Below are 27,103 nucleotides of genomic sequence, written 5' to 3'. Positions count from 1 at the left end.
AGGCAGCCATAGGCATCATGCATTTGTGGGTAATTGTCTATGTCTGTGTCTATGTTGCATGTTTTTGCACTTAGTCATTTATAGCTTCACGTTCGTCTATTAGTTGTTTTGTTTAGTTTTTCTTCTTCTAAATAAAGAGAAGATGTATTTTTCACACGCTGCGCCTTGGTCCTCTCGCTCTCCCTTTGACGATCGTGACAGTGTCATGCACAAAGTAGATTTGCCAAAACTATAGTTTAACAAGAAATTTGTGGAGTGGTTTAAAAACAACCTCTTATGGCTGCAAGGTGAATATTGAAAAAACTGGAAAATATGTGCACATTTTCAAACGGCCTCCTAAGAAACTTTTTATTTTACAATATGCATATATTTACTACTGTTGGATAGATAACAGTCTATAGTTTCTAAAAAGGTTTGAATTATTTCTCTAAGTCGAACAGAAATATTTTTACAGCCATTTTCCCAGCCGAATTGAGATTTCCAAAATGCGATGTGTGTCTTTAAGACCTTGTCTATAAAAGGTCATTAGACTTGGGACCGTAGAAACACGTCACACTCCTTCATCAGGGTGTAATGCGGAAGTGAGAATTGAAAGCAGTCGAATATCTCGTCCATGGACTGAATAACACACCTTCTTGTGAGACCTGCGCAGTTAAAAAAAAATTCCGGGCGCGAAGCATAATTTGGTCTCGGCTACTGGAAGAAGGTCGATAACGGTGAATATGATCTCTGACTTCGATATTATTTGATACATGTCACAAAATCATCCTAAAGTATGTTTTTTCAATATACTTTAATTATATTATTGCAATTTATTCTGGACTTTAGATGTGATGAGACGGAAGAATTTTTTGAAGAAAGACAGATTAGCGCCGCAATGCTATTGTGCTTGCTAACCAAAGAGGGAAATAGTTCGTTCTGGAACCCAACTAAAGACTCTACTGGACATTGGACCCCGTTACAACATTCTGATGGAATATCAACAAAGATAAGGACCCAATTTGGGATGCTTTTTCATATATCTGTCGAACTGTTGTATGCTAACTGTGCTAGGCTAGCGCTTGACTTATGCTAGTGCTGCCTTATGCTAGCTTATGTTGTTAGCTAATATAACGATATATTGTGTTTTCGCTGTAAAACACTTCAAAAATCGGAAATATTGGCTTTATTCACACGATATCTGTCTTTCATTAGCTATCCACCATATGTTTTTCTGAAATGTTTTATGAGGTGTAATTAGTAGTCGACGTTGGTGTATGTATTTTCTCTGGCTACTCCCGTCTGGATTCAGACTTTAGCTATGTGGTAGCATTTATGGTAGCATCAATGTAAAACTGATTTATAGCTAAAATATGCACTTTTTATGAACAAAACATAGATTTATTGTGTAACATGTTATATGACTGTCATCTGAGGTAGTTTTTTCTGGGTTCTTTAGGTTGGTTTTAGTTTATTTCGGTTGGTTTGTGCATGCTACTTGAATCATAATTCCATAATCATAATCATAATTCCACTTTTGTATTTGGTGGTGAGCTAACATAAATATATGTGGTGTTTTCTCTGTAAAACATTTAAAAAATCGGACATGTTGGCTGGATTGACAAGATGTTTATCTTTCAAATGCTGTATTGGACTTGTTAATGTGTGAAAGTTAAATATTTAAAAAAAATAGATTTTGAATTTCGCGCCCTGCACTTGCAGTGGCTGTTGTCATATTAATCCCGACGTCGGGATTGCAGCCTGTAAAGGTTAAAAACAGGTTTTAATGACTCCAACCTAAGTGTATGTATACTTCCGACTTCAACTGTATATCCCCCCCAATAGAATCTCCATACTTTAAAGATGACAGCTTCTCCATCCTAGAGGGGGAGATCAACAATTTCCAGGCCCAGGGACATGTGGCGACCTAAATTCCAGAACCTGACCCTCTCAGCACACAGGGGGACAAACACCTACCTGGAGCTGACAGTATACCTGGAGCTGACAGTATTCCCTCCCAAATATGCCCCCTTTAGACACAACTATGACAAAACCACCAACAAAAATGAGTCACAACTCCTACAGCTCTGTTTCACGCTGGGTCTGTACATAGTCAATGGTAGGCTTTGAGGAAACTCCTATGGTATGTACACCTACAGCTCGTCCCTTGGCAGTAGTACTGTAGATTACTAATTCATTGAGCTCAACCCAGTATCGCTCAGAGCATTCAGTCAACCCACTGACACCCTTATCAGATCACAGCCTACTTTTTTTAAACCTTTATTTAACTAGGCAAGTCAGTTAAGAACAAACTCTTATTTTCAATGACAGCCTAGGAACAGTGTTCTCTAGGAGACAGAACCTTGTTCAGGGGCAGAACAGAACAACATGTCAGCTCGGGGATACAATCTTGCAACCTTTTGTTTACTAGTCCAACGCGCTAACCACTAGGCTACCTGCCGCCCTTCTGTACTTGAAAAGAGCAATACTCAACCATGAGGCATCAAAGCCAAAGAAATTGCATAATATTAAGAAATGCTATAGACGCAAGGAAAGTAGTGTAGAAACCTACCAAAAAACAATTAGGCAACAACAAAAACTATCAGTTTTAGATAACTTCCGGGACAAAACATTTCACTGTATTAGTGAAGGTGTAAACTTGGCAGTAGAAAGCCTAAACATTACATTTGACCTCTCATCTTCTCTATCGAATCTAAAACTGTCAAGCAGATAACCTAAGAAAATTAACAACAATGACAAATGGTTTGATGAAGAATGCAAAGAATGAAAGAAATTGAGAAACCTATCCAACCAAAAACATAGAGACCCAGAAAACCTGAGCCTACGCCTTCACTATGGTGAATCACTAAAACAATACAGAAATACACTAGGGAAAAAGAAGGAACAGCACGTCAGAAATTAGCTCAATGTAATTGAAGAATCCATAGAATCTAACCACTTCTGGGAAAATGTGAAAACTCTACACAAACAATATGAAGAGTTATCTATCCAAAATGGAGATGTATGGGTTAACCACTTCTCCAATCTTTTTGGCCCTATAACAAAGAACAGCAAAAACATATACATGATCAAATACAAATCTTAGAATCAACAATTTAAGACTACCAGAACCCACTGCATTATCCAATTACATTGAATGAACTACAGGACAAAATACAAACCCTCCAACCCAAAAAGGCCTGTGGGGTTGATGGTATCCAAAATGAAATGAAATATACAGACCAAATTCCAATTGGCTATACTTAAACTCTTTAACATCATCCTGTAACGGCTTTCTTCCATAGGTGAAGGAGAGGACCAAAGTGCAGCGCGGCTAGTGTTCAACATGTTTAATAAAAGAACAAGTGAAACACTACAAACAACATACAAAATAACAAAATGTGCAAAAACCGAGACAGACCTATCTGGTGCAGACAACCACAGAGACAGGAAACAAACACCCACAAAATCCCAACACAAAACAAGCCTCCTATATATGATTCTCAATCAGGGACAACGATTACCATCTGCCTCTGATTGAGAACCATATTAGGCTGGACATAGAAACAGACAAACTAGACACACAACATAGAATTCCCACCCAGCTCACGTCCTGACCAACACTAAACAAGCAAAACACATAATAACTCTGGTCAGGACGTTACACATCCTCAGCTCTGGTATCATCCCCAATATTTGGAACCAAGGACTGATCACCCTAATCCACAAAAGTGGAGACAAACTTGACCTCAATAACTACCGTTGGGATATGCATCAACAGTAACTTTGGGAAAATCCTCTGCAGTATCATTAACAGCAGATTTGTACATTCTCAGTGAAAACAATATACTGAGCAAATGTCAAATTGGCTTTTTACCAAATTATCGTACGACAGACCACGTATTCACCCTGCACACCCTAATTAACAAACCAAAACAGAGGCAAAGTCTTTTTTTTGTACCTTTATTTAACTAGGCAAGCAAGTTAAGAACAAATTCTTATTTTCAATGACGGCCTAGGAACAGTGGGTTAACTGCCTTGTTTAGGGGCAGAACGACAGATTTTCACCTTGTCAGCTCGGGGACTTGATTTTGCTACCTTTCGGTTACTAGTCCAACGCTCTAACCACTAGGCTACCTGCCGCCCCTAAATACGTTGTTGATTTCAAAAAAGCCTTTGGCTCAATTTGGCATGAGGGTCTGCTGTACAAATTGATGGAAAGTGGTGTTGGGGGAAAAACATACAACATTATAAAATGCTTGTACACAAACATGTGTGGGGTTAAAATTGGCAAATAACACAAATTTCTTTCCATAAGGCTGGGGGTGAGACAGAGATGCAGCTTAAGCCCCACCATCTTCAACATATATTAACAAATTGGCGAGGGCACTAGAATGGTCTGCAGCACCCGACCTCACCCTATTAGAATCTGAAGTCAAATGTCTACTGTTTGCTGATGATCTGGTGCTTCTTTCCCCAATCAAGGAGGGCCTACAGCAGCACCTAGATCTTCTGCACATATTCTGTCAGACCTGGTCCCTGACAGTAAATCTCAGTAAGACAAAAATTATGGTGTTCCAAAAAAGGTCCAATTGCCAGGACCACGAATACAAATTCCATCTAGACACCGTTGCCCTAGATCACACAAAAAAATGATACATACCTCAGCCTAAACATCAGCGCCACAGGTAGGTTCCACAAAGCTGTGAACGATCTGAGAGACAAGGCAAGAAGAGCCTTCTATGTTATCAAAAGGAACAAAAAATTCAACATACCAATTAGGATCTGGCAAAAAATACTTGAATCGGTTATAGAACCCATTGCCCTGTCACGATTTTCTTCTTCAGATGAGGAATATGAAGGATCGGACCAAAATGCAGCGTGGTAAGTGTCCATGTTACTTTAATATAACATAAAATGAAAAAATACAACGTGAATGACAATTTTTTTTATAAATAAATAAAAATAAATAAATAAAAAACAACCCAAAACAGTCCTGAATGGTGAAAACAAAACAGGAAACAACTACCCACAAACACAGGTAGGAACAGGCTACCTAAGTATGGTTCTCAATCAGAGACAACGATTGACAGCTGCCTCTGATTGGGAACCATACTAGGCCAAACACAGAAATACAACACATAGAACAAAACATAGAATATAGAACATAGAATACACACCCCAACTCACGTCCTGACCAAACCAAAATAAAGACATAAAAAAGGAACTAAGGTCAGAACGTGACATGCCCTTTATGGTTGTGAGGTCTGGGGTCCGGTCAATAACCAAGAATTCAAAGTATGGCACAAACACCAAATTGAGACTCTGCATGCAGAATTCTGCACAAATATCCTCTGTGTACAATGTAAAACACCAAATAATGCATGCAGAGCAGAATTAGGCCGATACCCGCTAATGATCAAAATCCAGAAAAGAGCCGTTAAATTCTACAACCACCTAAAAGGAAGCGATTCCCAAACCTTCCATAACAAAGCCATCACCTACAGAGAAATTAACCTGGAGAAGAGCCCCCTAAGCAGGCTGGTCCTGGGGCTCTGTGCACAAACACAAACAGACCCCCCCAGGACAGCAACACAATTTGACGCAAAATTAAGGAAATCTTTTACTATGTACAGACTCAGTGAGCATAACCTTGCTATTGAGAAAGGCCGCCAAAGGCGGACCTGGCTCTCAAGAGAAGACAGGCTATGTGTACACTGCACACAAAATGAGGTGGAAACTGAGCTGCACTTCCTAACCTCCTGCCAAATGCATGATCATGTTAGAGACACATATTTCCCTCATATTACACAGATCCACAAAGAATTCAAAACCAAATCCATTGTTGATAAACTCCCATATCTATTGGGTGAAATACCACAGTGTGCAATCACAGCAGCAAGATTTGTGACCTGTTGCCGCAAGAAAAGGTCAACCAGAGAAGAACAAACACCATTGTAAATACAACCTATATTTATGTTTATTTATTTTCCCTTGTACTTTAACTATTTGCACATAATTACAAAAGTGTATATAGAAATAATATGACATTTGAAATGTCTTTATTATTTTTGAACTTTTGTGAGTGTAATGTTTACTGTTCATTTTGTATTGTTTATTTCACTTTTGTTTATTATCTACTTCACTTGCTTTGGCAATGTAAACATATGTTTCCCAAGCCAATAAAGCCCCTTAAATTGAAATTGAGAGAGAGCGAGGGGGGAGAGAGAGAGAGAGAGAGACAGAGAAGAGAGAGAGCGAGGGGAGAGAGAGAGAGAGGGGGGGGGGGGGGCAGCCAGACAGAGAGAAAGATTGTGTAGATATAGAGATATCTTTTGTACTTTAACCATTTGTTCATTGTTACAACACTGTATATATACATAATATGACATTTGTAATGTCTTTATTCTTTTGAAACTTCTGTATGTGTAATGTTTACTGTTATTTATTTATTTTTTAATTCACTTTTGTATATTATCTACCTCACTTGCTTTGGCAATGTTAACATGTGTTTCCCATGCCAATAAAGCCCCTTGAATTGAATTGAATTGAGAGAGAGAGAGAGAGAGAGAGAGAGAGAGAGAGAGAGAGAGAGAGAAGGAAAGAGAGAAGGAAAGAGAGAGGGAGGCAGCCAGACAGAGAGAAAGATTGTGTAGATATAGATATCCTTTGTACTTTAACCATTCGTTCATTATCACAACACTGTATATATACATAATATGACATTTGTAATGTCTTTATTCTTTTGAAACTTCTGTATGTGTAATGTTTACTGTTTCTTTGTTGTTTTTTCTCTCACTTTTGTATATTATCTACCTCACTTGCTTTGGCAATGTTAACATGTGTTTCCCATGCCAATAAAGCCCCTTGAATTGAATTGAGAGAGAGAGCAGAGAAAGAGGAGAGAAGAGGGCCAATCCTCATCGGACGTCATCACTTGTCGCCATATTGGTTCAGGAAGTTGAAAGTATCAAAGTAGGAATCTTGTTGCAGGTTTGCTGCTGTATTCATTCGAATATTCACTTGATCTACACCACAGTTTACGATCAGCCGTGTTCATTTATGCATCGGAAACCCTAAAACCATCTTGAGGTACCGAAATAATTTGTATTTATCTGTTGTTTGGACGTGCATCCAGATGACTTCCCTAACACAGCGAAGTTCGGGCCTGGTGCAGAGGAGGACCGAGGCCTCTCGTAATGCAGCCGCCGACAAGGAGAGGGGGTCCGAGGATGAGGACTACGAGCCACGCCAAGAGGAAGAGGACGAGAAGGGAGACTCCAAAGAAACTCGACTGACGTTGATGGAAGAAGTGTTGCTGTTGGGATTGAAAGATCGAGAGGTATGTTAGCTAGCTATTGTCGTTAGCTTGTTGTGCTAGCGAGCTGAGTTAGCTTGCTAAAGTTAGCTGGTTTGTTTACGTTCTAACCAGCTAACGTTCACTAGTTAGCTAACATAATAATGTGTTATTCCTACATTTAGGTAGTTAACTCACATTACTAGCTATATTGTCATGTAATATTCAACATTACAAACTGAAGGTTATCAAACGTGTCACTTTGTGGCGTGTCACTTGTCTGTCTGTTTTATTTGTCCAGGAAGTGTCGCTAACAATACGAAGCAATACGGACTCATTACAATTTTTTTCCAACAGGGATACACTTCCTTCTGGAATGACTGCATTTCTTCTGGTCTTCGAGGGTGTATGGTCATTGAACTGGCTTTGAGAGGAAGACTGCAGCTAGAGGCTTGTGGCATGAGGAGGAAAAGTCTGTTGGCCAGAAAGGTGAGCACTCACAAGTTTCAACCCTTCTATTAAAACACACTGATAAACTTGGTCGCCAAACAGCCGGACTTCCGTCTTCACCCGACGATGATAATAGGGCTGTCCGAAACTCGTCATACTTGTATTTGTAATCCTATCCGTTTACCACACTTGATAGGATACTGGTAATTGGATTTACTTGCGATCGGAAAACCTATAAGTGCGGTAACGCGCTGTCGCTCAGAGCGCTTCTGATGTTCCTTCACTCATTCACACATCGTTCACGATCCCGACATCTGAAAGGCACATTACTTACTTTCATAGTCCTAATTATCAACAAAATAGGTTAATAAATAATGCATGGCTGGCTACTGCTGCCTACATTTATTTCTTACGATTTAGTTGGCTCGTCCTAGAAGCCTAGGCTACATTTCACTTTCGAGAGGAGCAAAACTTATCCCAACTTGTAGTCTTTGTCACAACATTTCTACAATCAAAATGAACTATTTACATTTGTAATTTTATCTTCTTATGATCTGTTTCTCAAAAAACATGTCTGTGAGAAATAATAATAGCAAGCATGCACTGGCATAGCTCACAGCATAACGACAAATAAGTCTTCTTAAGCAATGGAATAGCCTATGCGGACAGACAAAGAAGCCCACTAAACAACACCAAGTAGACAGAGAAAAACAACCATATGGCGGTATAAAGTAAAACTAAATTGATAGCTAGAACAACAATGACTATCTATGGATTGTGATTCTCCAGCCCAAACAGTTTGGACTGGTGAGTGAGTGTAAGGGAGCCTTGTGTGTGTGTGTCTGGGGAATTAAGGGGCGGGAGAGCATCTTCACCAATGTAATTGAGTTGACGGATAAAGTAATAACCAATGGCAAAAACTTCCATGATATGGCCTCAGAAAAGTTGACAGAAAATATAACTAGATAGCTAGCCGCTTTTCTTCTAGCTATCAATCTATGGATTTTGATTCACAATGTTTGGAGAGAGTTGTGCCTGACAACGAGTGAGTGAAAGTGGGAGCCGTAGCATGTGTGCGAGAGACGTATCTGTCTGGGAAAACGAGAGGCTTTTTCTAATCCAATCATGGCCAACACCCGTCCGTGTCTTTACTGACAGCAGAATCAGCCTGTTGAGGCAGTATTCGGCATGGTTTGAGTGACATGAGAAATTCTGGCTTTTAGCAACTTTCTCCGATTACGGAAAATTACATTGTTTCCGGCAAATTCCTCATATCCGTATTGATACTCGTTTTGTTAGAATACTCGGCACACCCCTAGACAATAACAACTCTGATCTGGAGTGGGAGGGGTCAGAGTCCAAAATGTCAATTCGGGCATGCCAATTGATGGAATGTCAGAGCTTTGATTGGCAGCTGTGAGTCGTTGCTGATGCATGTCAAATCATACAATGCCTGGATGGGTATTTTAAGTATCAGCTAATCACATGATATGTTATAGCAGTCTGGTGCCCGACGGCACAGTCGATGACGTGGCACGCAACCATTGGTTGATACATGAGGCATCTGAGCAGGGCAACGCGGCCTTGGCCTTCTGTGTGTTAATGCTGACGAGGTTGTCTGACGTGTGTTGCAATGTTTGGAGGACTAGCAGTGTATGCCAACACTAGCGGTGTAAACCTATGTGTGTTTGTGACCTTTTTAAAACGGGTTTATTTTTGGTCAGGTGATCTGTAAGTCGGACGCTCCTACAGGAGACGTGTTGCTGGACGAGGCCCTGAAGCATATCAAAGAGACCCAGCCCCCAGAGACAGTTCAGAGCTGGATAGAGCTGCTGAGCGGTGAGCAGAAATGGATTACCCCCCCCCGTCCTTCTCCCGTTCTCTTAAATCTCTGTTTATTTTACTGGCTTTCTTCATTCTCATGTAGATTTGATTCAATACATTTGACAGGTGCACTCACTGCCCCCTCCTTTCCCTCTTCCCTTCCCAGTCCATTTTAAACAAAATATCTTTGTTTTATATATAATATAGGCCATTTACGATTTTGACTTGATGTTCAGGTGAGACGTGGAACCCATTGAAGCTGCACTACCAGCTGAGGAATGTCCGCGAGCGCCTGGCCAAGAATCTTGTGGAAAAGGGCGTTCTGACCACGGAGAAACAGAACTTCCTCCTCTTCGACATGACCACACACCCGCTGACCAACGACACCATTAAACAGCGGCTGGTCAAGAAAGTCCAGGAGTCCGTCTTGGACAAGTGGGTGAACGACCCGGGGCGCTTCGACAAGCGTGTGCTGGCCCTGATCTTCCTGGCTCACTCTTCAGACGTGCTGGAGAATGCCTTCGCCCCGTTGCTGGACGAACAGTATGACCTGGCCATGAAGAGGGTACGTCTGCTGCTGGACCTGGAGCCAGAGGCAGAGAGCACCAAGGCCAGCGCCAACGAGCTGCTGTGGGCCGTGGTGGCCGCCTTCACCAAATGAAGCCCTACCGGAAACAAACAGACGGAACTTTAAAAAACACTACAGACCTATGGGGCTCAGAACTCCCATGTTCTGATATGATGATGGAGATGGCAGAGATGATTAAGATCACAGAGGGCGGCTCTCCCTCTGTATTGAGACAGGGCAGTTACCCCTGACCTCTGAGTCACTGTCCTGTCCTCTACCTGGCCAGTTGGTTGACATCCAGTACCCTGTGGGTGTCTCCCAAATGGCACCCTATTCCCTATATGGCTCTGGTCAAAAGTAGTGCACTACATAGCGAATCGGGTGCCATTTGGCACGTGGCCTTTCTGTTCACTGTGAGACCTTGTGTAACCTTGAGCACTTGCGTCAGTAGCTGGCACCCACACAGGTCTCTGTTCTTCCATTTAGAAGGGACTTTAAAACTGCTAGGCCTTGCTTGACCACCATGGCCCAGACCTACCACCATGGCCCAGACCTACCACCATGATCATCTGACCTGATATGATGACCTATGACCTACCAGAGGACCTGATATGATCGTACAGAACATTATTTGTCTTTTGCGTTAGTCACTTTGAGGAGGGTGCATTCTACACAAGTTCCTAGACATGAGACATCGTGTCTAGGAACTTAGACATCGTAGACATCGTGTCGTTTTATCTTGCTAATAAATGTTAACCATCTCCAAACCATTTTGCACATTCAACAAGGGATCTGGAAGAGTTTACTATTTGTATAAAAAAATGGAAATATTTTTTTTTAAAAATGAACATTTTTTGGAACGTTTTATTCCAAGCATCAATTATTTTGTTCAGGGCATCATACAATACATGCTTTATTCCTGTTCGGTTTTCCTTCCTGTCCCTCTCCATGTACGAAAGTGTTGTAGCTTGTGAATGCCATCAGTTTCAGACTATTCTCTGCAACTCTTATCATCCTATTGCAGATATCCAGACATTGCATGTCTCCTCTTAACAGGCAAACTGGTTTCGGGTGTTCATGTGTGCAAAGTCATATTTTGAAGAGGTACAGTCTCAAGAAAAAAATTATCTCAAATCGGACAAATATCTTTGTCCTTTAGTTAGTGTATTGAAAAACGATATTGGCATATGACTGGATAGGAGGGGAAGCTTCTCCTAAATCAGGCTAATTGTATTTTATATGGCTTAAAGTGTCCCTATCTGGCAGTATAATCTTAACGCTTTTGATTTTATGCCATATGTATTTTATTTTCCATTGATACATTTTTATTGCTTTAATATAATTCACATTTCATTCAGATTTAGTTGGTCGTCATCAATGGTTTGGGCTTTTTCTTTCCTCTTCTATGCCTGTCTGTTGGTTGCCCCCAACCACTGACACGGGGTCAGATACTATTTGATCCCCATAATGGTTAACGTTAGGACAGGCGGTAGGGTTATCTGATCCTAGATCTGTGGTTAGGGGTAACTTCTACCTTGAGAATTTGACTCTTCTGGAGGCTGTAAAGACCAAGTGTGGTGTAGGGATCGGATGGGGATGATGATTATATGGTATGGAGGAACTGATTATGTAGAATTTGATAAATGAATGTACAGCGTAATAAATGAAAGTATGTTCTCTAGACTTCTGTAGGTTTTTTTTTATATTACACAATAAAGGATAGATATTTTAAGTGCCTGAATATAGCACTGTGTAGCTCTCCTGTCATTATTATCTGCCCTTTTTGTATCACAATTCCCTGATGAAAATGAATTTGATTATTATTTCTATATCATACACACCACTTGGCTGAAACGGCCTATCTGACTGTGACATTATTGATCAACAAATAAAGATAATTTCTAAATATTGCAGATTTTGAAAACTTTTAATCGCTCTTGGCACAATTCATTAAAATAAAATGAATGTAAGCCTCACATAAGGCATCAGAGCACTTCAAAGTCATGTTTCCATGATCCAAAACATTTCCCCAACAACTGATAATCCTCCTTTGTCATCGTACTTTCTTGTAGGATCGGTCCTGTCAGCTCTGGTTCCCATGTTCGCGTTTGACGTCCATGTGAATGGCTGCCCATCGGGCTACCAAATGTCCCAACGACAAACCAGCAGAGGTCCACTGGTTTTGCCATTACACAATGTTACTGATCCTTTTCACTCTCCATTGACATGGTGGGGAGGTGAGCACTGGACACTTTGCCATTGGATTGTGGGGCAGGTCCAGGCAGACTGTCCTCTTGACTTCATCTCAGGTGGCCACAAATGCACCTCTGAACGACCAGGCGGGACTGCTGCACAGCTACCAAAACCGCGGACTGAGATAGAATACTATCTTCTTGTTTCCGTGATCTTCACTGGGAGGGTTGAACTCCCTCACTTGACTTTGATTATATTCTTGTAATGTTTTGTCAATATTTCCAATAATTTGGATCTCCAGTCCAGGGTGTCACTAGCGAGGACGTCTCCAACTTTACGCAGCTGATGCGCACAGTCCAGAATGGCAGTTAGATCTGGAGAGAAGAGAAAGTCATAGTTTAGTCAAGCAATTAAACATAAGACAATGTCTCATTTGTGGTAAAATCTTAAATTCAATGGCAATTTTAAACAAAACTATCAAATTAGCTGTTGCGTAATTACCTTGTCCAGTCATATTGATTTGCGCTTGCTTTCTGTTTCTTTGTTGAGTTCTTCAAGAGTTCTGTTTGTACTTGTGGTACAGAGTAGACTGAGTATCCAAATGTGTTCAGCTGTGTATGGCTTGTCAGTCAGTGAGTCTTCTGCTAATGTTAGAAGTTCACTCCATTATATAGCCTTAATGATGGTGATGTAAGTTGTGGATCCCCCCTGTGCTAGTCCCGTCTCCCAATCACCTGCTGTTTTTACAGTCATTTTCAAACCTATGTTGTTAGACACGTCCTTACAGATTGAACTGAAATCAGATAGGCAGCTGTTTATCATTGTAGGCTAATTCCCTTGGAAGGAACACAGTGATATGTCCTTATTTGCATGTAATCAGATTGTGCTATTGTTATTCCATTTGTACAGTGAACTTCAGTCAACAGTTACCATAGCAAAATATTGTTGTTTGTGAATAGAGCAGACCACTGACTCACCACATCCTAAAGCTATTGCTTAGGCTACATACATACAGTATATTCCATTTTTAGTAATACATATTATATAATTGGTCATTTGTGGGGTGGGCCTAGAAAAAAAGCATGCATCCAAAAATGAATTTTTGAGATTCCCTTGGCCCTCACTGACAATGGGTGCCCAAAGACCCAAGTTAAGGTTCATAAGGACCAGAGATACTAACACTATACTATTTTGTGGAATAAAAAGATCCTCATAAATATCTGAAGTATTGATGCATAAAATACTAGACAGTTATATCCTTATAATAATAGAACATATCAATTAGGGATATTCTCTTGGCCTCCATTTGAAAGTTCATTGGCCCAGTGCACTTTGCACAGCAGCAAGCAACAGTCCATAAAGTGTGTGATAGGTGACGCTATGTGTACAGTTATGTTAAGTGTACACCACACCTGCAATCAATACTATGCTGGCTTAGGACACATGTTATTTGATTTATCTTTTTTAGATTGGGAGAGAGCTTGCACACTTACATAAACCAGTCATAAAAATGTATTGGTTTGCTCAAAGTATAATCGGAGTTCATAATTAGAATTAGAACACAGGACAGGAACATCTGTCAACAGTTCACCTGTGATTAAAACATACGTCAATTGATGAAGTGACAAACGACAATTTATAAAGCTAGATTGATTGTGCAACATTGGCTAGTGTTTCTGAGAAATGCAGGTGCATTTGAGGAATAATTGTTGTCCCTATAATGAACATTACAGAGCATCAGTTGACCTTACTATATTGAGTTTGACCTTTCTGGAGGTTAATTTTAAGGTACTTTGTGCTAACTTTCATGGGTTAACAAACAATGTCTAATATGTGTCAAAGTCCTGCATCTGCATCAGATTCAGAACTGATTTGAAGATAATTTCCTGAGTGTCCTTATAACCCTGGCCATAATAGCTACAGCAGTGGTGACTAACATGTTGTGGCTTATCCTGGGTGTGCCTAACAGATGTGGGCCAGTACTGGACAGTTCTGCTGTGAGTGCACCTGCTGTCAGCTGACTCTTGGGTCCAATTTATTAGTGCACCCTATAGCAAAACGTTTTGGAAAGTAAAATGAAAACAATGGTTTCTTATTGGACAAGTTCAGGTAGTCCCTGTTTCATTCCATTTTACTTTCTATTTGGTGCCTGGTGAATATGACCCTTGGTTGAACACAGAGGCTCAGAATGACACGTTAAAGGGAACTTGTAAACGGAATTATAAAACACAAATGTTATGTTCTCTTCCCCTAAGGTTACCAACGTACTTTGACCCGTCCTTAACATTGTGCCAAGGAAGATTTTATAGGATGTTTTCATATCAGGGCATCACAATGTGGAGCAATTGTTTGCTTCTGTTTACAAATATCTTGTCACCTTTAACCTACTCTCAACAATAACATCCTTTCTTCCAAAAATGGAACCTTCAGCTGTATAATGAACCAAGAGATAAATTAACCCTTAATGTTGACCTGATGCAAAGGAAATTAATTGGATATAGACCTATCAGATAGTGCACTGTGTCTAGGCCTAGTTCACAGAACCTAAAACAACTCTTACAAGCATTGATAAAATACATTATTATTTTGATATTTTAGTGATTGCTAAAATGTATGCATTTTTTTCTACAGAACTGTTGTCAAATTTACTATCAATACAGATGCTTTCTGTATGCATGTATTTTATTTAATAGCATAAAGACTGTAAATGTGGCTTTTAAAGGGGGCAATATGCATTTGCAACTTCCCGTTTTGGACTTTTAAATTCATGATATTGTAGGAAACGGGCAAACGGCAGGGAAGCAAACCCGGATCACTGGTGTGAAAGGCAAACACCCTACGCATCGCACGAATAGGGTTACCCCAGTTGTGGGAATTGTATATCGAGCATCGCTACAATATAACCCATAGATTTTTTGAAGAATTTAACTTATAAATGCCTCATGAACAGTCGTACCCTGTCAGAAACCAAGATATTATCGTGTTTTACTCCAATGTTTGCAAACAATGCAATTGTAAACAAACACTGTATAGCCTCATAACATGGTATATACTATCAGCTGTATATTGTGTATGGTAAGTAAGTCCTTGCATCCATAGCTGTCAATGAATTTGAGTGGTTACTGGTTACATTTCTCTAGAAACATCCCTCAGCTATTTACCTAAACAGCGGCGCGGTGTTGCTTTGTTGTTGCTTTAAACCGCAGATTGCCGCTTTAAAATTAGGAACACAGCCTAACTGTGACCAGAAGCACAGAAAGAGAACATAATTTCCCACAATTCAATATAAACGGTACGTCCGGGTGCAACGAACCTGAAGCAAACTCGCGCGACTGACTTCTAGATCACCGGAACAGTAGGACAGCCTTGTGGTGAAAGTACTTCATCCAGTTCATTTGGAATCAAGATCTGGTAAACCTCGAACCACTAGGGTAGACATTTTGCAGGCCTGTATCTACCGCCTTCACACACAGCATCCGCGAACACTACACTCGAGCTCATACAGTGAAACATTGCACGTAAGTACTGTAGCTAATGTTGCTATGTAGATTTCATACCTAGAGCGAACCCCTGTGCAAAGCTATCGTTATATGCAACATTGTAACGTGCTGCAAGGACGCTGCTGTTGCATGCTTGATTGATTTGATCGTGATACATTTTAGGATTTTTGGTTAATTCAGGCCTACCTATCTAAAAGATGTGTAGTATAATAACTCAACGAGCTGTGCAATAATTCGAGCGAAACAGTCCTATATTGCGAATGAAAATAGTGAACAGAACAATGACTCATTTGCATATTCGATGATCACGTGGACAGCTTCTGGGTCCAGCGTGAGGGGAAACGGTAGCTAGGCAAAATTTTCTTCGCACCACATGACAATTTGTAGAATTGCAAGACCTAAGCTATAAACCTGCAATATTCTCCCCACCAACAAGAGGGGTGAGAACAATTTGTCATGAACAGTGCTTGTGCGTACGCGCGCTGGAAGGGGGTCCGAGTGAAAACATTTGGGAACCCCTGATTATTATGGATAATTAATTTATTAATTAATTTATTTGTCAAATGGCAGTCAAGCATCGATCATCATGTCACCAGAATAGGACACTCGATATTTTTGGAAAAGTAGCGTCAAGATCACCGTGGATTTCCACCAAGTCAGCTCATAACTTATTTCATCTGTAGCCTAATAAACTGCATGGTTTCCCAAGTCGTAGTGGGATGAACACACCATATAAACACGTGACTCCAAGTTTACTTTGAAATTATGGTTGTTGTGTCAATATTTGCGCATAAAGGCGTTTCCAGCGCCGTTTCTGGCATAATTAATTTTACCAACACCTAAAGATCCCACCATTTTGAACCAACAAATGATCCGTCGGCATTTTTAAAATAGTACCGAAACTTCCTGTTTACATGACAGCTGTCGTGATATATTTTTATACAGTTGACTTTACTCGCATAAACTGTCTGTAAAACGTTTTATATTGTAGCTATTTTTCTAGGCTGGAAAATGTTCAGTGGAAATGTTATAGATATCTGCATATTATCAACCCAAGATGTCTACAGCATGAGGTATCCCAACCGGCCGGCAGATGGCATTATTATTCCTTATACGTCGTTTGCCATCTGCTTCCAACTGGAATGTACGCAGCCTGCTATACACTCATGACCCCCGGCGACCGGCTCGTACATAAAACATCCTCCATTCAGGCTGCAAGGGCGTCGGTTTCCGCCTTAACTAGCTTTAATGGCGAGCGGCATGAAAAAAACGACAAATATGCGTACTGTCTTAATAAAACAACTTTCCACCACCATGCTAATAGAGTGGCTAATGCTACTTCCTGATGCTGCGCATAAAGATGAATGAAAACAGAAAGTAGCTTTTTAATTTAAGGTTAGACATAAGGTTAGCAATGTGGTTAAGGTTAGAATCACATTTTTAATTAGAACAATTGTAGAAATATACCTGGTTTAGGACTTTTTGGCTGCGGTAACTAGTGACGACCTTCAGCCAGACTGCTACAACCTGATTGGCTGAACATCAGGAAGTAGCATTTTTGGTGGGAAAATGAGTTTTATTAAGACAGTTGTTGCAGTCCAAACACTTAAAAGACACACCCTACCCACTCAGCCCTCAAATTAAGTGGACACTTTAGTTATTAATACTTATTTCCAAGTGAAAAGGGTCTTCGGAACATGTATATGTAAAACATTTTGAATTAAAAAAAAAATATGATCAGTTTTCATATGCACTTAAAATAGCAGGTACCCTTTTATTTAAATTATTATTTTGAATTTTATTTCTCAGAATAGTTCCTGATTACGCTAAAGAGGGTTTTTAGTCTCTCTTACTACAAAGAAACCTTGGTTTTGTCTTGAACATAATATTCTGTTGAGTTGAATTTCAAAAGCCGGATAAAATCTAGCTCAGAGTTTATGGAATAAGCTATTTTCACTTTAAGTTGACTTAAATGGTGCAGATCTCGGTTCCTTATCACTTACGTTCACTGCTCCTGCGTTTGACTCATCCTACTACAGTTTATACTTTTATATAATCTTTGTTGTTTTGTCTTTGTCTATAGTTTCTCTTAATGTTAGGGGGTTATGAAACAGTGTGAAGCACAAGGCCTTATTTTTATTTGCTCAACAATTTCGAACAGATTTTGGCTTTTTTCAAGAGTCTCACTCAATTTCGGCTGATGCCAACTTCTGGAGATCACAGTGGGGCAACGATATTTGGCTTTCCCGTGGATCTGAACGCTCCGCTGGTGTCACTACAATGAACAATACCTTTGGTAATATTCTACACTCGGAATGTGACCCCTTTGGTCACTTTATTGGTCTTGTGATCAGTTACAATGACATTACGCTCATTACTGTAAACTTCTACAGGTACAACACCAAACATTAGAATGATGAGTTGCTTGAATCTATTGAGAAACATATACTTCATTGGTTATCTAAATTTCCGAATTCGTTATTATTGATAGGAGGGGACTTTAACATTACTATAGATAATTCAACTGATAGATGGCCCCCAGGTAGGCCAACCAATCAGAATTTGGGTTTAATACTTTTTATGGAAAAGTTTGATCTTACTGATATATGGAGAGAGGTTTCCGGCCGACAGATCATTCACTTGGAGTAACAAAACAGGTTCCAGACAATCCAGAATAGATTTTTGGCTTATATCCAAATGTATTGATGGTGAGTGTGTTACTACAAATATTTGTACTACTCCCCTCACAGACCACAGGGCCATTTTACATTGATATCGAAATATTTACCCCTGATACTAACCTTGGTAGAGCATCCTACTGGAAGCTAAATAGCTCGTTATTAAATAATGATATAGTTAAGTTTGAGGTTAAAGATCTGCTTTCACACTTCTGGGAAAGGGCTTGTGAAGAAAAATCTTATTGCAAGAACTGGGAGCTCTTTAAATTTGAGGTGTCCAAATACCTTAGAAAATATGGTAGTAATCTTGCTAAGACCAGAAGAGCTGAGGAGGAAAAGGTGATCATTAAGATAACTTCCCTTTCTCAGAGGTCCCCAGCCAGCCTCTCGGGGGAGGAGAAGATGGAACTGATTGAGTTACAAAATAAACTGGGTAATATATATATATATATAGATTAAAAGCAGAAGGAGCTTTTATTAGATCTAGGAAAAATGGATTGAGGAGGGAGAACAGAATTCATCCTATTTCTTTAGACTTGAGAAATTTCACTCTACAAATAACACTATCCATAACTTAAACATTGATGATGTTATTACAGATGACCAAAAATTAATCGCTAAATACTGTAGCAGTTTTTACCGAAAATTGTATAGCTCTACGTACTGTCAGGAATCCACAGATATGTTTTTTGACTCACTGAATAATGTTCATTCTATCAGTGACATAGAATCTAAACAGTGTGATGAACCCATCAAAGTTGAAGAGATTATGGAATCTATCAAACATCTAAAGAACAATAAATCACCAGGTGTTGATGGAATTACATCAGAATTTTACAAATTATTTTCTGAACAAGTAGCTCCCTTCCTATTTGAAGTCTTTTTAGAGAGTATTAAAAACAATGTTCTCCCTCCTACAACGAGTCAGGGGTTAATAACACTGATACCTAAGCCTAAAAAAGAAGTGCTGCTCATCGATAACTGGCGTCCAATTTGTCTTCTTAATAATGACTATAAGATATTAGCCTTACTACTTGCAAAAATAATTAAAGAAGTCCTGGATGCAATCATTGATGAAACACAGTCTGGCTTCATGAGGAACAGACATTTCTAAGAATATCAGACTAGTATTAGACATACTTGACTACTCAGACCTAATAACTGAGGATAGCTTCATATTATTTTTAGATTTTTATAAAGCATTTGACACAGTAGAGCATCAGTTCCTCTTCCACTCCCTTGAGAGACTTGGCTTTGGGGATTTTTTTCTGTAAGTCTATTAAGACTCTCTATACAAATGGCAACAGCTCTATCAAATTGAAATATGGCACCTAACCTAGATTTGAGTTAAAGAGAGGAATTAGGCAAAGTTGTCCTATCTCTCCGTACCTGTTTTTATTAATCACCCAACTTCTTACAAATTCTTTAAATAATAGTCCTGTACAAGGTATTTCCATAGCTGGTAAAGAAATTATTATAAGCCAGCTGGCTGATGATACTACACTTTTTCTGAAAGACCCTAACCAAATTCCCATATCGATCAATGTGATACAATCCTGTTCCAAAGCGTCTGGTCTATATCTTAACATTAATAAATGTGAACTCATGGCTGTCAAAGACTGTGTGACACCTTCATATTATGGTATTCCAGTAAAAGAAGAACGTACATATTTAGGCATAACCATTACAAAGGATCAGAAGTCTAGAGGCTTACTACATTTTAACCCTCTTATAAAAACATAAGAAGCTAAATCAAAGGCTACAGAGGGACTTATCTTTAAAAGGAAGAGTCCTAATAACCAAGGCTGAAGGTATCTCTAGACCAACATATGGCGCTCTATTTTATATCATGACGGTAAAATAAGCAAGGAGATAGACCAGATGCTTTTCAACTTTCTGTGGAGAAACCGTACCCATTACACCAGGAAAACTGTTGTAATGAACACTTATGAGAATGGTGGGCTGAATTTTCTGGACTTTACTACGTTAAATAATACTTTTAAGATCAATTGGATAAAACAATTCCTAAGAAGACCCACTTCTATGTGGAATTTTATTCCTCATCATGTCTTCTCTACTTTTGGTGGCCTTAACTTCATGTTGGTTTGCAATTATAATATTGACAAAGTTCCAGTGAAACTTTCTGCTGTTCATCGGCAGGTTTTCTTGTCATGGTCCTTAATTTATAAGCATAACTTTTTTCCACACAGATATTATATATGGAATAATCGGGATATATTGTATAAAAATACTTCTTTGTTTTTAGAATATTGGTTCCGAAATAATATCCTATTGGTGAGTCAACTGGTAAACACAGAGGGTCTTTTTCTCAATTATAAGGAATGCTTATCACTTTACAAGGTCCCTGTAACACCTAAAGATTTTTAAATTGATTTAGATGCCATTCCCTCAGGTGTTGCTCTATTATTCAGGAACGTGTCAAGACCTGACCCTCAGAGCCTACCTTCCATTGACCCTGTTGACTCATCAGTAGGAAAGATTTGTTTCTCTTTTGGTCCATTCAACAACAGAGTGATACAACATCCTGCTGAAACGAGGTTTGAATCTATACCTTATGTCATGCCTTATTGGAATGGATTTATTGATAATATCTGTTGGGAAAAAGTTTGGATGTTGCCACACACATACCTACTTAACAAAATTAAGGAAGTTTCCTTTAACATTATTCATAAATATTATCCTGCCAACCACTATATGAAGAAGTTTAAGGAAAACATAAACTCAAATTGCTCCTTTTGTAATGACCACCCAGCAACAGTGTTGCATCTTTTTTGGCATTGTATTCATGTAAGAAAACTGTGGCAAGACATCAGTGAATTTATAATTGAACACATTTATGAAGATTTTACACTATTGTGGAGAGATGTTCTGCTTGGATTCTTTACATACGATAAAAATAAGCTGAAACATTTTTATGTAATTCATTTCATTATTCTTTTGGCCAAATGTCATTCACAAATGTAAATTTACAAACAAAACACCACATTTTCTTACCTTACAAAAATAAATTGAACTGTATATTAAGACAATTAAATACTCTACTAACATAAAAGCTGTCAGAATAATAAGTGTATGTATGTCCCTTAAGGTCCTTGTGTAATGTGATATTGTACCCCCTAGCCCAATTGTCCTTTGTATATTATTTATATATACTTGTGTTCCCACATGTACTTCCTGTATTGATTTGTTGTTAATAAATAAAATAAAAAGAGAAAAAAAGGTAAGAATGATTTTTAAATGGACCACCCTTGGCCGGAAATTCGTCACTCGTTCATCCCGCGATGATTGTGTTTTAATTTGTGGGTGCATTATATGCGCCCACAATTATGAGTGAATGTCTAATTATGAGTGAATGTCTAATTATATTAAATATATAGTTATTAATATACGCCTACTATATAATAGCTCACAAACTAATTATTTACCGAACTAACGTTAGCCTACCTAGCTGGAACTTCTGAAGAATGAAAATGTTTTATTTCTACAATTTCCAAAAGATAACCAAACAAAAATACATTTACTCTTTACGTAATAGCAAAATTTCTTACTTATTTGCATTTGTTTTTACTTACACTTGTATGTTGACATCTCCATTGACGTTTATTTTCGCGGACTTTTAGCGGATGTACAGTCGTCGCGAATTGAATTATGGGGAGTTTCAGGCCAGGAGTGAACATAATTATACACTCGCAAAGCCGACTAAAAACGAGGGCTGAGGGGCATACGTACCCAAGCAAGGGACGTTTGCAAATCATTTCCCCAAAGTGCATAACGCGAGGGTGTGTCTTTTAAGTGTTTGGACCGTAGTCCTCAACTTAAGTATATTTTCCCAGGTTTTTTTTTTCTCCCGGCGGCTCGCCGTTAAAGCTAGTTATTAAGAAGGAAACTGACGCACCTTGCAACATGAATGGAGGATGTTTTTGTACGAGCCGGTCACCAGGGAACACGAGTGTATAGCTGGCTGCATACTTTCCAGTTGGACACAGATGACAAAGGACATAAAATGAATAATAGCGCCATATGATGGCCAATTTCAGACTTAAAGATTTATTTTGTACCTTTATCTAGGCACGTCAGTTAAGAACAAATTCTTATTTACAATGACGGCCAAACCCTAACCTGGACGACTCTGGGCCAATTGTGCACCGTCCTATGCGACTCCCAATCACGGCTGGTTGTGATACAGCCTGGAATCGAGCCAGGGTCTGTAGTGACGCCTCTCGCACTGAGATGCAGTGCCTTAGATTCCTGCTCCAATTGGGAGACAAAACACTATGATTGAACAAAATCATGCAGATTGTAATGTATATTTATTTGAAAACATTGTATGAAGTCCTATGGAAGGATAACATTTACTCAGCTATTGCATCCCTCCTTTTCCAGGATGCCCAAATCAAAGGAAGTTCTGTCCTCAAGCTCTGGCAGTGGCAGTGGCAGTGACTCCAACAGTGAAGCTGAGACCAAGGTAAACGTGACTGACCCCCCCCCCCCCCCCCTTTCACACAGACAGACAGACTCCTGTGTTGTATCCAAAGCCACAGAGTAAAGACAGCCACAGTACTCTTGTGACTGTTTTGTAGTTCAGTCAATAAAGTAAAAAAGGACACATATTTCAAAATGCTCAGACAGGTTCAATATGGAAGCTGTGTTTTTATATTGTATTTTTGATGCTGATGTCCATATTGTAATCAGAAAGTTCATTTTGCACTTTCAAAACAAATGTTTATACATTTTGATGGGACGTTTTGAAATGAACCCCTGTTGTAGTCCAAGAAGAGAAAGCAGGCAGCACCAGAGAAACCAGCAACTAAGAAACCGAAAGGGGGAGAGAGTTCCAAGCCGGGTGGAACCTCCAAGGGAAGTCGCAACCAGGACAAGGATGACAACAAGTTCCAGGTAAGCATTGAAGAAGAACAGTGTTATTCCACCCCCAGTAGAAACGATGCAACATTAGCTGCATGTCCATATGGTTTTATGTCTCTGCGTTACTTTTTTATTTTAGATTGGGAAGATGCGGTATGTGAGCGTTCGTGAATTCAAAGGTAAATGTCTGATCGACATCCGTGAGTACTGGATGGATCAGGAGGGGGAGATGAAGCCTGGCAGGAAAGGTAAGAAACCTGTCATTGGGGTGTGAATCCTACAGCAGGGCCCCTGGGGCCTTATTTATAACCGTTGCGTAAATTGAACACCAAATATCTGCGCCATTTCTGAAAAGACTGCGCACGCTCAAAAATATTGAGATTTATTAACTTTGCTCACACCATACACGCATGTTTCCTGTTATAATTCAGACTTGTCATAAAACTGCGTGTGTGAATGAGAATTCTAACTCTGCCTGAAAAACACCCATCATTCATCTTTTATGGTGACAATAATGCCCTTATTTGCTGTATACTTTGGAAGTATTGGAATCAGGCCAAGAGAGTATCTAAAGAAAATAGCAATGGTGAACTTAATCGAATGTCTTTGGAGGTGTTGGCAGAATGTTTTCTTTTGCAGTGAAAATAAATTATTTTGATTCGATATCATGACTATGTAAACAAGGGACTGTTCATTTTGCTGGTTATTTTGGTAGCCTACACTTCAATACAAAATATCAACTGTCTGTTCACATGTTGAATTCTATTGTATGTTATAAACTGCGCTACCATGCAGCTCCATAGAGCATAAACTTAAAATTATAATCGCATATCTAATAGGGATAATTAAATGAGGGGTGCATGGTAATTTGTTGTATGGCTACTTCAGGAATGTTAACCTATCATGTCCAGAAAATATGAGGAATGTATTCTGCAATGGTTATGATATACAGTATTATGTTTATAAATTAAATATGGTCTATTTGAGAAATTTGCCGTTAAAGTATTCAGATGTAGCCTGCAAATCATCAATGGAAAAAATGAACCATCTGTTATACCGTTAAACTGCTCTTCGGATCAGATCTCATAGAGCAAAATACTTGAAATAGCATATCTATTTACTACTGTGAAGTAGGTCCAATTAAATGAGAGATGGGACGAATGCTAGCCTATCCTAACTTGTTGTAGGCCTATAGGCTATTTTGCAAGTATGAAAAGGTGAGGAATTTATAATTCAACAATTGTGGAAATTAAATAGATAATAGGAAGTAGATGCCTATTTCTATTTTAGAAGGCAAAGATAAAATACATAGATTTTCGTTCTTCTCACTAATGGCAAATTATTTAATCTTGTTATTATATTTAGCTTGCTGTTGTTATGAATAAGAGTGTCATCATATATTCCCCAAAGCTACTTTTGCCTTCTTGCAATGAAATATTTCAACCACTAGAAACTGTCCGTACGCGTCGTCTAAAGTTTACGGGAGGATAAGCACATTCTCACGTCAAGTTCCGTTTTTATAAATGCCAACTTTTGCATGAACTGGTACACACATGTTTTGGGGCATATTTTGTGTTTACGTAGTGTTTTATAAATGAGTCACCTGGCCCCTGAACCAACAGACATGCTGTTGCTATACAGACATATGGATTGATGAATCATTGCTTAAAATAGTTTTATTGTCATTTTGGTGCTTCATCCAACAAGGATATATATTTGTTTATTCATGATTTGTAAACTGCTAGGTATGATCTAATTAACTGTCTATTATAAACTCATTAAGTGAAGTCCCATTTCAGTATTGGTATTTTATACTTTCATTTCTAAAGGGACAATCAGCATTTGAAACCATAACAAAGACACCCCGACCCTGTTTTGGTAAAAAGCTTGGTGATGGGGCTGGAGAAATGTAACAGCTCTCAAATTCATAGACCGAGCTGTACAGTCGTTGCCAAAAGTTTTGAGAATGACACAAATATTCATTTTCACAATATCTGCTGCCTCAGTTTGTATGATGGCAATTTGCATATACTCCAGAATGTTATGAAGAGTGATCAGATGAATTGCAAGTTCTTGATGATCCGATAAATGGTTGATTTAGGTGCAATCTTACTGGCAGCAATATCCTTGCCTGTGAAGCCCTTTTTGTGCAAAGCAATGATGACGACACGTGTTTCCTTGCAGGTAACCATGGTTGACAGAGGAAGAACAATGATTCCAAGCACCACCCTCCTTTTGAAGCTTCCAGTCTGTTATTCGAACTCAATCAGCATGACAGCGTGATCTCCAGCCTTGTCCTCGTCAACACTCACACCTGTGTTAACGAGAGAATCCCTGACATGATGTCAGCTGGTCCGTTTGTGGCAGGGCTGAAATGCAGTGGAAATGTTTTTTGGGGATTCAGTTCATTTGCATTGCAAAGAGGGACTTTGCAATTCATCTGATCACTCTCCATAACATTCTGGAGTATATGCAAATTGCCATAATACAAACTGAGGTAGCAGACTTTGAAAATTAACATTTGTGTCATTCTCAAAACTTTTGGCCACGACTGTACAGTGGTTACCCAGATTTCATGTTTGACATCAAGCCCAGTGATGCTACACTCCGGATTCTATAACGGAACCTAGATCAGTGGACTTGCCTCTGTCTAACTATTCTCTGGTCTGTATTTCACTGATACTAGATCAGTTTACTAACCCATCTGTCTGACTGGTCTCTGCTCTGTCCCCAGGTATCTCACTGAACCCAGAACAGTGGAACCAGCTAAAAGATCAGATCTCTGAGATAGACGACGCTGTGAAGGCTATATAAGAGGGAGGCCTCTGGCTGCCTGGGATTTACAATCCACCACCTTACATTCTGTTTTTGTTCTTATCTTTGCCACCTTTTTTTATATATATAATGTTAGTGAAACGTTTTTAAAGGAAGAGACCAACATTTTTAAAGTAATTACCAAGACAACATTGTGTATATTTTAAGCTAAGTTTCTGTTGACTTGTGCTGTGTTTCGAAAAACCCAACGTATGTTATGTTTGTTGAGTGATTCTGATGTAGTGAAGGATAGATGTGTGAGAGATTGGGTTTTCTCTAATAAGTAATTAATAAAAGCCATTTAAAGGGACAAAACATTGTACACTTATTTTTTTATTAGTAGTATCACTAACTACTAATAACCTATGAACCTGAGTTACATTACTAGCACTGAGGTGGTTTGCCCTGGTAGGAAGCCCATTGTGTGCAGTTCACCCCACACTATCAACTCAAACATAAATATCACTGTCCTATCTACCTCTAAGCCTTCCAGTAAAGCAATAAAAATAGCCAACATTAACATACGTAGCCTAAAAACAAGGTTAATGAAATCGATAATTGCTAGTAACAGAACATTTATGTCTGTAAAATGCTTAATGTATGTGACATCAACAGAGGTATATTTTCTGGGTCACCTAAATATTGACTGATTTTAATCAAGCTGTCCACTCAAAAGGAAGCTTCAAGCTGCAACATGGTTCAGGTTATCAGTCAACCTACCAGGGTGTTTACAAACAGCATAGGAATGAAATCAACGATCACATTTTTACTAATTCTGCACTAAAGCAGTATCCCAATCCATTAGATGTAGAGATCATAATATAGTAGCCATGTCTAGGAAAACCAAAGTTCCAAAGGCTGGGCCTAATATAGTGTATGAGGTCATACAATAAGTTTTGTAGTGATTCCTATGTTG

The 27,103-nt window shown here is 39.1% G+C and overlaps 2 protein-coding genes and 1 long non-coding RNA gene across 8 annotated transcripts; all 3 read left to right on the top strand.

Moving 5' to 3' along the window:
• The first annotated feature begins 278 nt into the window (after positions 1–278).
• Positions 279–1,591, top strand: LOC139537792 (uncharacterized). The gene is made up of 2 exons (XR_011667600.1): positions 279–716; positions 829–1,591. It is a non-coding gene; the product is annotated as an uncharacterized lncRNA (long non-coding RNA).
• Positions 1,592–6,814: 5,223 nt separating this feature from the next.
• Positions 6,815–13,528, top strand: LOC139537765 (Golgi phosphoprotein 3-like). 3 transcript variants are annotated; one of them, XM_071339522.1, is made up of 5 exons: positions 6,815–6,954; positions 7,118–7,321; positions 7,634–7,765; positions 9,451–9,565; positions 9,787–10,951. In XM_071339522.1, the coding sequence occupies exons 2-5, from the start codon at positions 7,118–7,120 to the stop codon at positions 10,209–10,211; spliced, it is 876 nt and encodes a 291-aa protein (XP_071195623.1). In that variant the 5' UTR covers positions 6,815–6,954; the 3' UTR covers positions 10,212–10,951. The 3 variants fall into 3 exon arrangements, with proteins under 3 accessions (XP_071195623.1, XP_071195617.1, XP_071195634.1); XM_071339516.1 differs by having other exon boundaries at positions 6,835–6,972; XM_071339533.1 differs by lacking the exons at positions 6,815–6,954; positions 9,787–10,951 and adding an exon at positions 12,191–13,528 and having other exon boundaries at positions 6,979–7,321.
• A 2,006-nt stretch (positions 13,529–15,534) lies between these two features.
• On the top strand, positions 15,535–26,502 carry LOC139537775 (activated RNA polymerase II transcriptional coactivator p15-like). Of its 4 annotated transcripts, none has more exons than XM_071339573.1 (6): positions 15,700–15,829; positions 20,922–21,047; positions 22,894–22,975; positions 23,278–23,406; positions 23,513–23,621; positions 25,558–26,502. In XM_071339573.1, the coding sequence occupies exons 3-6, from the start codon at positions 22,895–22,897 to the stop codon at positions 25,569–25,571; spliced, it is 333 nt and encodes a 110-aa protein (XP_071195674.1). In that variant the 5' UTR covers positions 15,700–15,829; positions 20,922–21,047; position 22,894; the 3' UTR covers positions 25,572–26,502. The 4 variants fall into 4 exon arrangements, with proteins under 4 accessions (XP_071195647.1, XP_071195664.1, XP_071195674.1 ...); XM_071339553.1 differs by having other exon boundaries at positions 15,709–15,829; positions 26,108–26,502; XM_071339546.1 differs by lacking the exon at positions 20,922–21,047 and having other exon boundaries at positions 15,535–15,829; positions 26,108–26,502.
• The last annotated feature ends 601 nt before the right edge of the window (positions 26,503–27,103 follow it).

Source organism: Salvelinus alpinus, chromosome 1 (genome assembly GCF_045679555.1).
Source record: "Salvelinus alpinus chromosome 1, SLU_Salpinus.1, whole genome shotgun sequence".
In the NCBI taxonomy this organism is placed as follows: Eukaryota; Metazoa; Chordata; class Actinopteri; order Salmoniformes; family Salmonidae; genus Salvelinus; species Salvelinus alpinus.
Note: the sequence above shows the minus strand (reverse complement) of the source record. Positions and strands in the feature narration are given on the sequence as shown.

Bases quoted from the DNA above. Each gene is read 5' to 3' on its own strand.
- LOC139537765 (XM_071339522.1), top strand. From the start codon at position 7,118: ATGACTTCCCTAACACAGCGAAGTTCGGGCCTGGTGCAGAGGAGGACC. The intron at 7,766-9,450 runs GTGAGCACTCAC...ATTTTTGGTCAG, and splicing joins AAAGTCTGTTGGCCAGAAAG to GTGATCTGTAAGTCGGACGC. The intron at 9,566-9,786 runs GTGAGCAGAAAT...CTTGATGTTCAG, and splicing joins CTGGATAGAGCTGCTGAGCG to GTGAGACGTGGAACCCATTG.
- LOC139537775 (XM_071339546.1), top strand. From the start codon at position 22,895: ATGCCCAAATCAAAGGAAGTTCTGTCCTCAAGCTCTGGCAGTGGCAGT. The intron at 23,407-23,512 runs GTAAGCATTGAA...TTTTTATTTTAG, and splicing joins AGGATGACAACAAGTTCCAG to ATTGGGAAGATGCGGTATGT. The intron at 23,622-26,107 runs GTAAGAAACCTG...CTCTGTCCCCAG, and splicing joins GATGAAGCCTGGCAGGAAAG to GTATCTCACTGAACCCAGAA.